Source organism: Bos taurus, chromosome 6 (assembly GCF_002263795.3).
Source record: "Bos taurus isolate L1 Dominette 01449 registration number 42190680 breed Hereford chromosome 6, ARS-UCD2.0, whole genome shotgun sequence".
NCBI classification, from domain to species: domain Eukaryota; kingdom Metazoa; phylum Chordata; class Mammalia; order Artiodactyla; family Bovidae; genus Bos; species Bos taurus.
In genome coordinates, this window is record NC_037333.1 from 90,933,894 (window position 1) to 90,947,831 (window position 13,938).

At 40.6% G+C, this 13,938-nt stretch overlaps 1 protein-coding gene across 11 annotated transcripts in view; it reads left to right on the plus strand.

Annotated features, from left to right (window-relative positions):
• Positions 1-13,938, plus strand: part of ART3 (ADP-ribosyltransferase 3 (inactive)) — a 143,819-nt gene that overhangs the window by 69,717 nt on the left and 60,164 nt on the right. For 2 of the 11 annotated variants that reach the window (XM_059887388.1, XM_024993074.2), the window contains exon 2: positions 2,906-3,016. In XM_059887388.1, the coding sequence (XP_059743371.1) occupies positions 3,014-3,016 (3 nt within the window). In that variant the 5' untranslated portion in view covers positions 2,906-3,013. 11 annotated transcript variants of the gene reach the window in all.

The window sequence follows — 13,938 nt, forward strand, 5'->3', positions numbered from 1 at the left end:
GGTCATGCTTCAGTAATTATGCATATATACATCAGTTGTTCCCCAATTATGCTTCTAATCTAGACCTCTCAGTTTTGACCTGTATATAAACTGCCTATTCCAACCACCTGTATTTGAGTAATTAAGAGGCACTTCAAACTAAATGTATCCAAAACCAAACTCCTAAAATCTTTCCTTCTACAGCATACCTAATCTGAGTGTATGGCACCATCAGTCATCAGTTAACAACCAACTCTGCGAGCTAGAAACATGGGAGTCTGCAGTAGTCTCTTAATTGATCAACCTGCATCCAATTCTCTATTCCTCCTAATCTATTTTGTACAGTGGAGCCAGAGGGACTTTTTAAAGGCAGATCTAATCTTGAGTCTCTGTGATACTCTTAAAATATTCCAGCAGCCTTTAAGATTAAGACCAAATTCGTTATTATAGCCCTGCCTGCCTTCCCAGCTTCATCTTCCGCTATTCTGCTCTTTGTTAGTTCAACACCAGCTGTGCTAAACTCCTTTCAGTTCCTCAAGTATGCCATAGTCCTCCCACACATCTCTCAGGGCCTTTGCCTTGCTCTTCCCTGTGCCCAGAATATTACCCGTCCTCTTCCCCATTGCACATATTACTCATCCTTTTGCTTTGAGCCCAGTATTAACTCTCTTTTTAGAGTAGCCTTTAGTAGTACACCCTCTGTCATCTATAACAGGTTCTTTTATTATGTGTTCCCTTAGAAGTATGCTTTTTTCACTCATAGCACTTATCTCAGTTTATTACTATATAATCTTTTCTGATTATTTGATTAGTAGTACTTACTCCACTAGACTGTAAGTATTATAAGGATAAGGACAATTTCTAGATTTTGCTCACTGTTAACGAAATTCTTGTACAGTGCCTGTCACATGATAGGTAGTTAAGAATACTTGTAGAGAGAATGATTTAACTAGCTGTGCAATATAAGTTTTATTTTTCAGTTTTTATCAGGATCAGGGCAGAAGCTAAAAGTGGAAGATTCTGTCTTCAACTGCTCCCTTCTTCTCTGGACTTTTTTCTATTTAGTATATTACCTTGTTTTTCAAGCTACTCTTAGCTTTGGGCTAGTAAAAAGAAGACAAAAGCAAAGGAAAAAACAAAAACCTTCCTCATTTTCATATTCTCACCTGGATGCTGTCTTATTTTTTTCCTTTCCATTACAGCTATTTAAAAAGCAGAGATAGCATCATGTTTGAAAACATGGGTTTAAGCTGAAAGACTAAGGTTCAAGTTTAAGCTCTGCCCCTTGTATGATTTTGCTTCAGCTTTTCACATGATAAAATGAAAGAAATAATGGCCCTTTATAGGGTTTCTTTGAGAATCAAATGACAATACATGTGAAGTGTTTAGTACTATAGCTGGCATACAGTTAGCACTTCATAAATGTCAGCAGCAATCATTGTCGTCATCATTGTCACCTTCATAGTTACAAGCTGAGTTGCATCCCCTCATAATTTATATAAATAGCTTGAAGCCCTAAACCCCATTGTGACTGTATTTGGATATCAGGCCTTTAAGGAGATAACTGAGGTTAAATGAGGTTATAAGAGTAGAGGCCCTAATCCAATGGGAACAGTGTCCTTGCAAGAGGAAGAGACACCAGCAGCAAGTGCACAAAGAAGAAGGCCCCATGAGGATGCAGAGAAAAAAATGGCCATCTGCAAGCCAAGGTGAGAGGCCTCAAAAGAAACAAAACCTGTTGACACCTTGATCTTGAACTTCCAGCCTCCAGGACTGTGAGAAAATGAATTTCTGTTGTTTAGGCCACCCAGTGTGTACTGTCTGTTATGGCAGCACTAGTGGGCTAACCACCACCACCATCACCATCATCGTCATTTTGTCCCTTTAGTAAGGATCCCATCCTTTTTCCCATTTTCTCTTTAACCTGCTGATGTCAAGTTCTTTCTCTTGTGGAGCTGTCATAAGGTATTGGTTATTCTTATATAACCAAGTTCAAAAGACTCTTTTTATGTCTTATATAGCTTGACATTTTTGTGGTCCTTGAAAGTCAACTGTTTTCTCTTTCATAAAAATCTATCTCTCTTTTTTTTTTAATTGAAGTATGGCTCAGTTGTAAAGAATCCTCCTGCCAATGCAGGAGATGCGGGTTTGATCCCCGAGTTAGGAAGATCTCCTGGAGAAGGAAATGGCAACCCACTCCTGTATTCTTGCCTGGGTAATCCCATAGACAGAGGAGCCTGGCCTGCGACTGTTCATGGAGTCCTAAGAGTCCAACATGATTTAGAGACTAATCAACAGCAACATAGTTGCATTACAATATTTTGTTAGTTTCAGATATACAGAAGAGTGAGTCAATTATGTATATGTATTTTCAGATTATTTTCCATTATAAGCTGTTACAAATAATGAATATTGTTCCCCGTGTTACATAGTAAATCCGTATTGCTTATATATTTTATATATAGTAATGTATATCTCTTAATCCCATATTCCTAATTTGTCCCTCCTCCTCCTTCCTTTTCCTTTTGTTAACCATAAGTTTGTGTTCTATGTCTGTGAGTCTGTTTCTGTTTTATAAATAGATTCATTTGTATTACTTTTTAGATTCCACATGTAAGTGATATATATTTGTCTTTCACTGACTTAGTATTGTATTGTCTAGGTCATCCATGTTGCTGCAAATGACACTATTTCATTCATTTGTATAACTGAGTAATACTCCATTGCACATCTTTATCCATTTGTTGATGAACGCTTACGTTGCTTTCATGTGTTGGTTATTGTAAATAGTGATGTTATCAACATTGGGCTGTGTGTATCTTTTTGAGTTAGAGTTTTTATCTTTTCCTGATATTTGCTCAGAAGTGGGATTGCTGAATCATATGGTAACGCTAAAAAATCTCTTTTCTTGAAACTTTCTGCTTAGTTTCCTACTAGATTTCCATCTTGAACCTTGTCTCCAGCTGCATCTAAAAACCAGTGTTTTCCAGGGCACTCTCCCCTGCATTCAAGTCTGCCACACCATTTGGCTAATATGGTAAGCAGAATAATACCCCATGCACTCCACGAATGTCCATGCTCTAAACTTTTGAATCTGTGAATATTTTACATTACTTCGCAAAAGGAAAGTTGCAATTGGAATTAAGGTTATGGACCTTAAAATATATACAGGCATTCATTAAGTGGAACCAATGTAATCATATGGGTGCTTAAGAATAAAAGAGGAAGACAGAACAGTCAGAAAGATACAAAAAAAGATGAGGAAGTGAGGACTCAAGTGTGTGAGGGACTTCATCTCCTGTTGTTGGCTTTGAAGATGGAGGAAGGGGGCCACCAACCAAGGAGTGTGACATCCTCTAGAAACTGGGACTAGCTCTCAACTGACGACCATGGAAATAGGGATTTCAGTCCTGCATCAGCAAGGAATAGAAATCTGCCAACAATCTGAATGAGAAAAGAAATGGATTCTCCCCTGGAGCCCTTAAAAAGGATGATGAGTCACATAGAAGAAAGCTACCAGACCTATTCATGTAATCATTAACTCTCTTGTCTTCCTAAGGGAATACCCCTTTTAGTTTTGATTCCCTTTTTAAAAAAAAAAAAAAAAAATTCTCTTCCAGAAGAGAGGAAGCTTAAATTAAACAGTGGTAAGTTATCTTCAGTTTTCTTTTAAGTAAATGATGTTTCAATAGTAGTTGCTTTATGGGAGTTTCCAGCTTTGAGAAAAAAAGTTATTAACTAAACTCTTGATTACAACATTAGCCATGCCTAGGGACAGAACTTTTCTGTGTTCTTTGTGTTACGTAAAATGTTCACCTTTTAAAATAGTGTTCTTCTATGCATTTAAAAAAGGTACAGGACTGAAAGTAAAAATTATTATTCCTTTTACCCCTTCTTATTTAGGAATGTATAATTTCCACAGAGTTTTCCAATCAGTAAATCAGATCTTATTTACCTTGTTTGTGTCCTGAATCCACAAGGCCCCATGCTGTTTTGGACATCGTACAGCTGATAAGTGAATGAAAACAGCTTTTTTTCCCATCCAATTTAAAAGCTTTTTTCTTTCTAAATCTTTAATCAATTTTGGATTGTATGGAGAAAAATGCAGATGGAAAATATAGCTACTGTTTCAGCTTCTCAAAAATTTTAAAATTTCAGTTCACTTCAGTTGCTCAGTTGTGTCTCTTTTGTGATCCCATGTACTGAAGCACACCAGGTTTCCCTGTCCATCACCAACTCCCAGAGCTTGCTTAAACTCATGTCCTTTGAGACGGTGATCATCCAACCATCTCATCCTCTGTTGTCCCCTTCTCCTCCTGCCTTCAGTCTTTCCCAGCATCTTGGTCTTTTCCAGTGAGACAGTTCTTCACACCAGGTGGCCAAAGAATTGGAACTTCAGCTTCAGCATCAGTCCTTTCAATGAATATTCAGGACTGATTTCCTTTAGAATTGATATATTTGATCTCCTTGCTGTCCAAGAGACTCTCAAGAGTCTTCTCCAACACCACAGTTCAGAAGCACCAATTCTTTGGCACTCAACTTTCTTTATGGTCCAGCAGGAAAAACCATAGCTTTGACTAGACGGACCTTTGTAGGCAGAGTAATGTCTCTGCTTTTTAATATGCTGTCTAGGTTGGTCATAGCTTTTCTTCCAAGGAGCAAGCATCTTTTAATTTCATGGCTGCAGTCACCATCTGCAGTGATTTTGGAGTCCAAAAAAAAAAAAAATCCGTCACTGTTTCCATTGATTCCCCATCTGTTTGCCATGAAGAGATGGGACTAGATGCCATGATCTTAGTTTTCTGAATGTTGACTTTTAAGCCAGCTTTTTCACTCTCTTCTCACTTTCTTCAAGAGGCTCTTTAGTTCCTCTTCACTTTCTGCCATAAGAGTGGTATCATCTGCATATCTGTGGTTATTGATATTTCTCCTGGCAATCTTGAGTCCAGCTTGTGCTTCATCCAGTCTGGCATTTTGCATGATGTACTCTGCATGTAAATTAAATAAACATGGTGACAATATACAGCCTTGACATACTTCTTTCCCAATTTTGAACCAGTCTGTTGTTCCATGTCTGGTTCTAACTGTTGCTTCTTGACCTGCATACAGATTTCTCAGGAGGCAGGTAAAGTGGTCTGGTATTCCCATCTCTTTAAGAATTTTCCACAGTTTGTTGTGATCCACACAGTCAAAGGCTTTAGCATAGTCAATGAAGCAGATGTTTTTCTGAAATTCTCTTGCTTTTTCAATGATCCAATGGATATTGGCAATTTGATCTCTGGTGCATCTGCCTTTTCTAAATCCAGCTTGTACATCTGGAAGTTCACAGTTCATGTAGTGTTGAAACCTCACTTGGAAAGTTTTCAGTATTACTTTGCTAGCATTTGAGACGAGTGCAATTGTGTGGTAGTTTGAACATTCTTTGGCATTGCTGTTCTTTGGGATTGGAATGAAAAGTGACCTTTTCCAGTCCTGTGGCCACTGGTGAGTTTTCCAAAGTTGCTGGCATACTGAGTGCAGCACTTTCACAGCATCATCTTTCAGGATTTGAAATAGCTCAACTGGAATTCCATCACCTCCACTAGCTTTGTTCGTAGTAATGCTTCCTAAGGCCCAGTTGACTTCACACTCCAGGATGTCTGTCTCTAGGTGAGTGATCGCAGCATCGTGATTATCTGGGTCATTAAGATCTTGGATCATAGCCTTATCTAACTCAATGAAACTATGAGCCATGCCATGTAGGCTCAAGACGTGTATGACCCAAGGTGGATGGGTCATAGTGGCGAGTTCTGACAAAATGTGGTCCACTGGAGAAGGCAATGGCAAACCACTCAGAACCCCATGAACAGTATGAAAAGACAAAAAGATATGACACTGAAAGATGAGCTTCCCAGGTTGATATGTACCCAATATGCTATTGGAGAAGAGTAGAGAAATAGCTCCAGAAAGAATGAAGAGCCTGAGCCAAAATGAAAACAGCGCCTAGTTGTAAATGTGACTGGTGATGGAAATAAAGTCCGATGCTGCAGTTTCACTCACACCTGACACTGATGCACAGGTGTGGTTCCCTGCTGGATCCAATTCTCTCTACCCTCTTGAATGGTCTTCTCTGTAGCTTAAATGGTGAAGAGTTTGCCTGCAATGCAGGAGACCAGGGTTTGATCCCTGGGTTGGGAAGATCCTCTGGAGAAGGAAATGGCAATCCGCTCCACTATTCTTGCCTGGAGAATCCCATGGACACAGGAGACTGGCAGGCTACAGTCCATGGGGTCGCAAAGAGTCAGACACGACTGAACAACTAACACTACTACCCTCTTGAATAAACAGTCCAGTGATGTCTGGGGAGTAGCTCTTTTTCCTCATCATAGATGACATGATCGCACTGGATTGCATTCTGAACAGCTCCTGCAACTTTCCTGTACTGTTCTGTGTTCAGGTCCCATGCCTCAAAAACTAACAGTGCCTCCTCAGATACAGAACATCCTCTGGCTGTTTCCTGTGTCATGCATATTTTCAGTTTCTCAGTTACTACTTCTTCCTCTTGTCTCTCTTCGTCCTTTCTCTGGGCCTCCAATCCCATCAGGTCTTCATTAGCAAACTCCTCGTGTTGCACAGCAGGGCATTCGGTGACGCTCTCCTTTGGCAGATCTAGCTCCAGCTGAGGGTCACTAAATTGATAAAGACCTCTTCGGACTCCTCATTGTCTTCTCAAATCCACAAAAATTGGGAACAGACTGTGAGCACAGATTCTTCCAAACCCCATTGCAGTGATGGCCATAACCTCATGCCAAGCAAAGTCAGTGTTTTTTATGGGTTTGTAGATGTCATAGTCCTCTCAGAATTGGCACAGGATTGTTCCTGTCACTTACCACTTCCACACTGCGAAGGTTGGCTCTAGCCTTAAACTGATAAAACCAGCCATGCACGCATGCTAAATCACTTCAGTTGTGTCTGACTCTTTGTGACCCTATGGACTATACCTGCCAGTTTCCTTTGTCTGTGGGATTCTCCAGGCAAGAATACTGGAGTCGGTTGCCATGCACTCCTCCAAGGGATCTTCCCAACCCAGGGATTGAGCCCACATTCTCTTTTATCTCCTGCATTGGCAAGTGGTTTTTTTTTTTTTTTAACCACTAGTGCCACCTGGGCCATGGCTAGCATTAAAAGATGCACCTTCTGATTCCTTACCATGTTTCTTCTTCAGGTCTTCAAAAAGGCTTTTAGCTTTCTCTTGAATCAGCATTAAGCTGAGCAGGACTCAATGTTGATGCTGATCCTGCGTCCACACACTGAAAAGTTTCTCCATTTCTTCCATCACTTTTGTATGCTTTGATATTATTGTTGACATCATCAGCACAGCTGACTTCATATGTTCATGATCTTGTCCTGTTCTTTAGACTCATGCTGATGGTTGGATAATTCATGTAGATAGATGGTAGAGTGACATCTACCATCTTTTTTCACTCTCTCAGTTATTTCACTTTTGTTTACATTTTTATCTCTTGGTGTGTGTGTGTGTGTGTGTGTGTCTGTGTGTGTGTTTAGCAATTCCAGCTGTATCACTGCTGCCTTTACCTTTGCTTCTGGACATTCTGGGCTTAAAAATGCCGTACTCTATGCAATACTGTGCATGCATGCTTAGTCATTCAGTAATGTCTGACTCTTGGCGAACCCATGGACTGTAGCCTTCTAGGCTCCTCTGTCCATGGAATTTTCCAGGCAAGAATTCTGGAGTGAGTTGCCATTTCCTACACCAGGGGCTCTTCCTGACCCAGGGATTGAACCTGAGTCTTCTGCATCGGCAGGCAGATTCTTTACCACTGCCCCACTTGGGAAACCCCACAGAGTACTGTAAAGTCACAGAGTCCCCCCCGCCCCCCGTTTGTGGAGGATGCATGCACTTGACAGTGTACGCCAAAAACATGAGCTGATTTACGTGACTGCTCATGCAAATGCATGTTCACATCTTTGAGAGTTCACAACTTAAAAGTCTGTGTGTACTGAACTTTGGAGTTAATACACCAGTAGTATAGAAGTGGTATGTGAAAGTCACTCAGTCGTGTCCGACTCTTTGCAACCCCATGACTACACAGTCCATGGAATTCTCCAGGCCAGAATACTGGAGTGGGTAGCCTTTCCCTTCTCCAGGGGATCTTCCCAACCCAGGGATTGACTCCAGATCTCCCACATTGCAGGTGGTTTCTTTACCAGCTGAGCCACAAAAGAAGCCCAAGAATACTAGAGTGGGTAGCCTATCCCTTCTCCAGCGGATCTTCCTGACTCAGGAATTGAACTGGGGTCTCCTGCACTGCAGGCAGATCCTTCACCAACTGAGCTATCAGGGAAGCCCATGGAAGTGGTATAGGCAGATGCTAATAGTATAAACAGAAGAACTGGATACGGAAGTGTCTCTGCTTCAGGTGGCCAAAGTGTAGTAAGAAAAGTTCCTTGGGTGAAAACTAGTACTGCAAAAGAGATTTGTAAAACTATAACAGGTTAAAAGACTCTTGCTCCTTGGAAGAAAAGGTATTATCAAACTAGACAGCATATTAAAAAGCAGAGACATTACTTTGCCTACAAAGGTCCGTCCAGTCAAAGCTATGGTTTTTCCAGTAGTCATGTATGGCTGTGAGAATTGGACTATAAAGAAAGCTGAGGTCACAGAATTGATGCTTTTAAACTGTGGTGTTGGAGAAGACTCTTGAGAGTCCCTTGGACAGCAAGGAGATCAAACCTGTCAATCCTGAAGGAAATCAGTCCTGAATATTCATTGGAAGGACTGATGCTGAAACTGAAGCTCCAATATTTTGGCCACCTGAAGCAGAGAAGTGACTCACTGGAAAAGACCCCGATGCTGGGAAAGATTGAAGGCGGGAGAAGGGGACGACAGAGGATGAGATGGTTGGATGGCATCACTGACTCAATGGACATGAGTTTGAGCAAGCTCAGGAGTTGTTGATGGACAGGGAAGCCTGGTGTGCTGCAGTCCATGGGGTGGCAAAGAGATGGACATGACTGAGTGACTGAACTGATAACAGGTTAATTAACGACAGTCACAATGTCACTTGGCTGTAGCCTTCTTCTAGCTTATAGGAAAATGCTCACCATATAGCTTAGTGTTTCCAACTTGGAAGTGCTCCTATCATAACAGTGAAGAAAATAAAGTTAATTTTACTATTATTAGAGCATGACATTGAACTCTATGGTCTGGAACATAGTGTTGTCTGTGAACTTGTGACTGAGTTAGTCTGTGTAACAGGTATAGATAAATAGTACAAAACTACTGAAGTACAGAGCCAGACATCCTGGAATGCAAAGTCAAGTGGGCCTTAGGGAAACATTACTATGAACAAAGCTAGTTGAGGTAATGGAATTCCAGTTGAGCTATTTCAAATCCTGAAAGATGATGCTGTGAAAGTGCTGCACTCAATATGCCAGCAAATTTGGAAAACTCACCAGTGGCCACAGGACTGGAAAAGGTCAGTTTTCATTCCAATCCCAAAGAAAGGCAATGCCAAAGAAAGCTCAGACTACTGCACAATCTAACTCATCTCACATGCTAGCAAAAAATGCTCAATATTTTCCAAGTGAGGCTTCAGTAGTACATGAACCATGAACTTCCAGATGTTCAAGCTGGATTTAGAAAAGGCAGAGGAACCAGAGATCAAATTGCCAACATGTGTTGGATCATCAAAAAAGCAAGAGAATTTCAGAAAAACATCTACTTTTGCTTTATTGACTATGCCAAAGTCTTTGACTGTGTGGATCACAACAAACTGTGGAAAATTCTTAAAGAGATGGGAATACCAGACCACTTTACCTGCCTCCTGAGAAATCTGTATGCAGGTCAAGAAGCAACAGTTAGAACCAGACATGGAACAACAGACTGGTTCCAAATTGGGAAAGGAGTACATCAAGGCTGTATATTGTCACCCTGCTTGTTTAATTTATATGCGGAGTACATCATGAGACATGCTGGACTGGATGAAGCACAAGCTGGACTCAAATTTGCCAGGAGAAATATCAATAATCTCAGATATGCAGATAACACTACACTTACGGCAGAAAGCAAAGAAGAACTGAAGAACCTCTTGATAAAAGTGAAAGTGGAGAGTGAAAAAGCTGGTTTAAATCTCAACATTCAGAAAACTAAGATCATGGCATCTGGTCCCATAACTTCATAGCAAATAGATGTGGAAACAGTGGAATCAGTGACAGACTTTATTTTGGGGGGCTCCAGAATCACTGCAGATGGTGACTGCAGCCATGAAATTAAAAGATGCTTGCTCCTTGGAAGAAAAGTTATGACCCACCTAGACAGTGTATTAAAAAGCAGAGAGATTACTTTGCCAACAAAGGTCCATCTAGTCAAAGCTATGGTTTTTCTAGTAGTCATGTATGGATGTGAGAGTTGGACTATAAAGACCAACTCATTTGAAAAGACCCTGATGCTGGGAAGGATTGAAAGCAGGAGGAGAAGGGAATGACAGAGGATGAGATGGTTGGATGGCATCACCGACTCAAAGGACATGAGTTTGAGTAAACTCCAGGAGTTGGTGATGGATAGGGAGGCCTGGCATGCTACGGTTCATGGGGTCACAAAGTTGGACACGACTGAGAGACTGAACTGAACTGATGAAGTATATGGTTTCAAGTCATAGTTCATCTAAATGTTCATTGAAGCTGAAATTGAAAGCCCAGCTTACCAAAACCAAGACTTCTTAACACTTTTACTGGAAAGTCCCAATGAGTAAAACTTCTTCCCCAAGGAAGTGGGCACCTTAAATTTTGTTGCAGAAGCTAAATTGTTGCCCTTAGTATCTGTAGATGGTAATACTGTTCCTACTAATATTTATCCTCAAATCTTAAGCTCAGTAAGGCCACTGACTCTTTCTTCCCTCTTTTTCCTTATTTCATAAACACTTTGAAATACTCGTAGTGTAAAAGATGTATACTAGAAGCATGCTAAGAGATTCAAAGATAAGTTACAGCATCATGAGGGACATGTGAAAGTATTCTGAAGGCATTTGAAAAAATGTAATTAAACGTACTCCACCCATACATACAAACACTTTGAGATCATTGTCATAGAAATCCATTTTCCTTGATAAGAATGGGTCTCATTGCAGTAGGAAAAAAAGTTGAGAATTAAAGCGTAGAGGCTTAAAATGTACCAACAGAGACATGTCTACAAATAGAATAATGTATTTTAATCATTTAATAGTGAATGTTATGGGGTAATGTTTTGGATTGTTTTGAAAATACTAAATATGCTTTCATTCCCTCTATAAGTTATGTTCTGTCTGTTCTCCAAACACCTTTAAGATTAAGTCATTAATAGTCCAAGGGAAGGAAAAGGCAGAAAATGCCAGAACAGAGAGGTTCATAGGATAAAGGAGGAAGAAATAGCATGTAGAAAGTACCCCTAATAGGAATTGGGAGTAGAAGAGTAAAACAGAAAAGAAGGGGGAAAGATCAGACTCCCGTGTCCTGGCTCCTCTGACTGAAACTCTGGAAAAGGCTGGTGTAGGAGTTTAGAAACAAGTTTCTGGGATCCTAACACAGTAGTGATTGTTTTCTTTTGCCTCTCCTTGGGCAAACTGGGCTGTTTTCAAGGTCTTTTAGAAAAGCATCATGTATAACATGAGACCACCCAAGCAATAAGTTGGTAATAGCAAAGTAATAGGATGGGTAGGGAGCAGGCAAAGGTTCCTTCTCTCCAGTTTTCTACAAAAGGTTGTGATAGAATTCCTAGGTTTCCCTTGGGGCCTATAAAGGTAACTGAGGCACAAACCAGCTCTCATCTTTTATAAGAAGATGCCCAGCAAGGCCAAGGAAGCTTATCTAGAGTTTGTGGTAGGAACATTCAGTACAGGTGAGAGGACATATTTAGAATCCCCAGTGCCAGGAGACTGTACTGGGAGGGATATACTGTACTGATGGGGGGATTTGCCAACAGGGCACCCAACAATCTGTAGAAAATACTAACTCATTAAGCCAGCAGTTAAATGTCATCATTTCTGGAGACCATACCAACCGCTTGAGCTAGCAGAGAACAGGCTAAAGTGTTCCCCAGTAGCAGGGTGCCACAATGTAGGTGGGAACCATATGCAAAAAGGAAACTAATTTATCTGTATTGGAAATACATGTAATTTACAAACTCTTATGTCCATTGGGGCATCCCTGGTGACTCAGACGGGAAAGAATCCACCTACAATTTGAGAGACCTGGGTTCAGTCCCTGGGTTGGGAAGATCTCCTCGAGAAGGGAATGGCTACCCTTTCCAGTATTCTTGACAACTCAGTGACTTTCACTTTCATGTCCATTAATAATAGAACATTAATCCTGCCAGTTAAAATTTAGTTACTTGTGAGTTGAAGCAGTATTCTTTAAGTAAAAAAATTAGTTAAATTCAGAATTCTTTTTTTCTCTTTTTCCCTTCTGTCTTTCTCATGCTTTGTTAAGTCATTTCAGTCATGTCAGACTCTTTGTGACTCTATGGACTGTAGCCTGCCAAGCCCCTCTGTCCTTGGGATTCTCCAGGTAAGAATACTGGAGTGGATTGCCATGTCCTCTTACAGAGAATCTTCCGGATGGACCCCATGTCTCTTATGTCCCCTGCATTGACAGGTGGGTTCTTTACCACTAACACCACCTGGGAAACTGTCCTTCCCAAGAGCGAGCTAAGTCCTGCCAGTGTAGGTCGAGGTAACTTGTTCTGTTGCTGCCCTCTAGTGGTCTTTGACCTTTCCTGAAGTGTCTTATCCTGCTGGTCTTTGGATGGTGATAATTTCCATTCTCTGCTGTAAAATCTTGCGTTGGCCTCCAGTTTCTAAGATACATGTACTTTGCATTATCTGGTCACAATCCTGAGCTCCTTTGGATTCCCTAGCTCTCTTTCAAGCCTCTTCCTTTGACCATTGCATCATTTAGGTGCTTTCCGGTAGTAGTCTTCAATTGGGATACATACAACTCTGGAGGTACATGAAGACATTCCAAGGAGTATGTGGGTGAGGTTGTTGCTATTTTTAAAAATCAACTGTTTATGTATGATTTTTTAAATAAAATTCATCAACTTTAAATGTACAATTCTATGACCCGCAACAAATGTATATATTATCATGTAACCATCAATACTATCATGATATAAAACATTTCATCACCCCAAAAAGTTTGTAGTCAGTCTCCTTGTCCAAGGCTCTTGTCCAAGGAATCACTGCTTCCTGTCACTACGTTCCTATGTTTTCTAGAATGTCATCTAAACGTTATTATACAGTATGTAGCTTTCTGTGAATAACTTCTTAGTACAATGCTATTGAGATTCATCCATGTTGTATGTATCAGTAGGTCATTCCTCTTTTAAAGAACAGCTTTACTGAGATTCACTTCAGATACCATATATTAATAACATCATGCATTTGAAGTATATGATTCAGGGAGTTCCCTGGTGGGTCAGTGGTTAGGACTCTGCACTCTCACTGCTGGGGGCCCAGATTCAGTCCCTGGTTGAGGAACTAATGCCCCAGTGATGCATAGTGCAGCGAAAATAATAATAATAAAATAAAAAATACAATAAAGTAGCTAATTCAGTGGTCTTTGGTTTATTCACAGAATTGTGGAACCATCACTGTAGTGTTTTAGAGCTGTTGATGTGTGCAACAACATGGATGGATTTCAAAGCATTATGCTAAGAATCCAGTCACAACCTCACCACCTTTACTCCTACCGGCTTGGTTCAAGCCACCATAGTCTCTGCTTTCATTGTCATAATAACCTGTAAAGTGCTTGGCTTTCACCCTACAGACTATTCTTAGCAGAACAGCCAGGGGGTCATCATCTTAAAAAATAAGTCAAATCTTGTCATACTTCCATTCAAACCTTGTGATTTACTCCCTTTCTCTTAGAATAAAATCTGAGGTTCTTATAATAGCCTACAAACTCTTATCTTCCCACTACCAC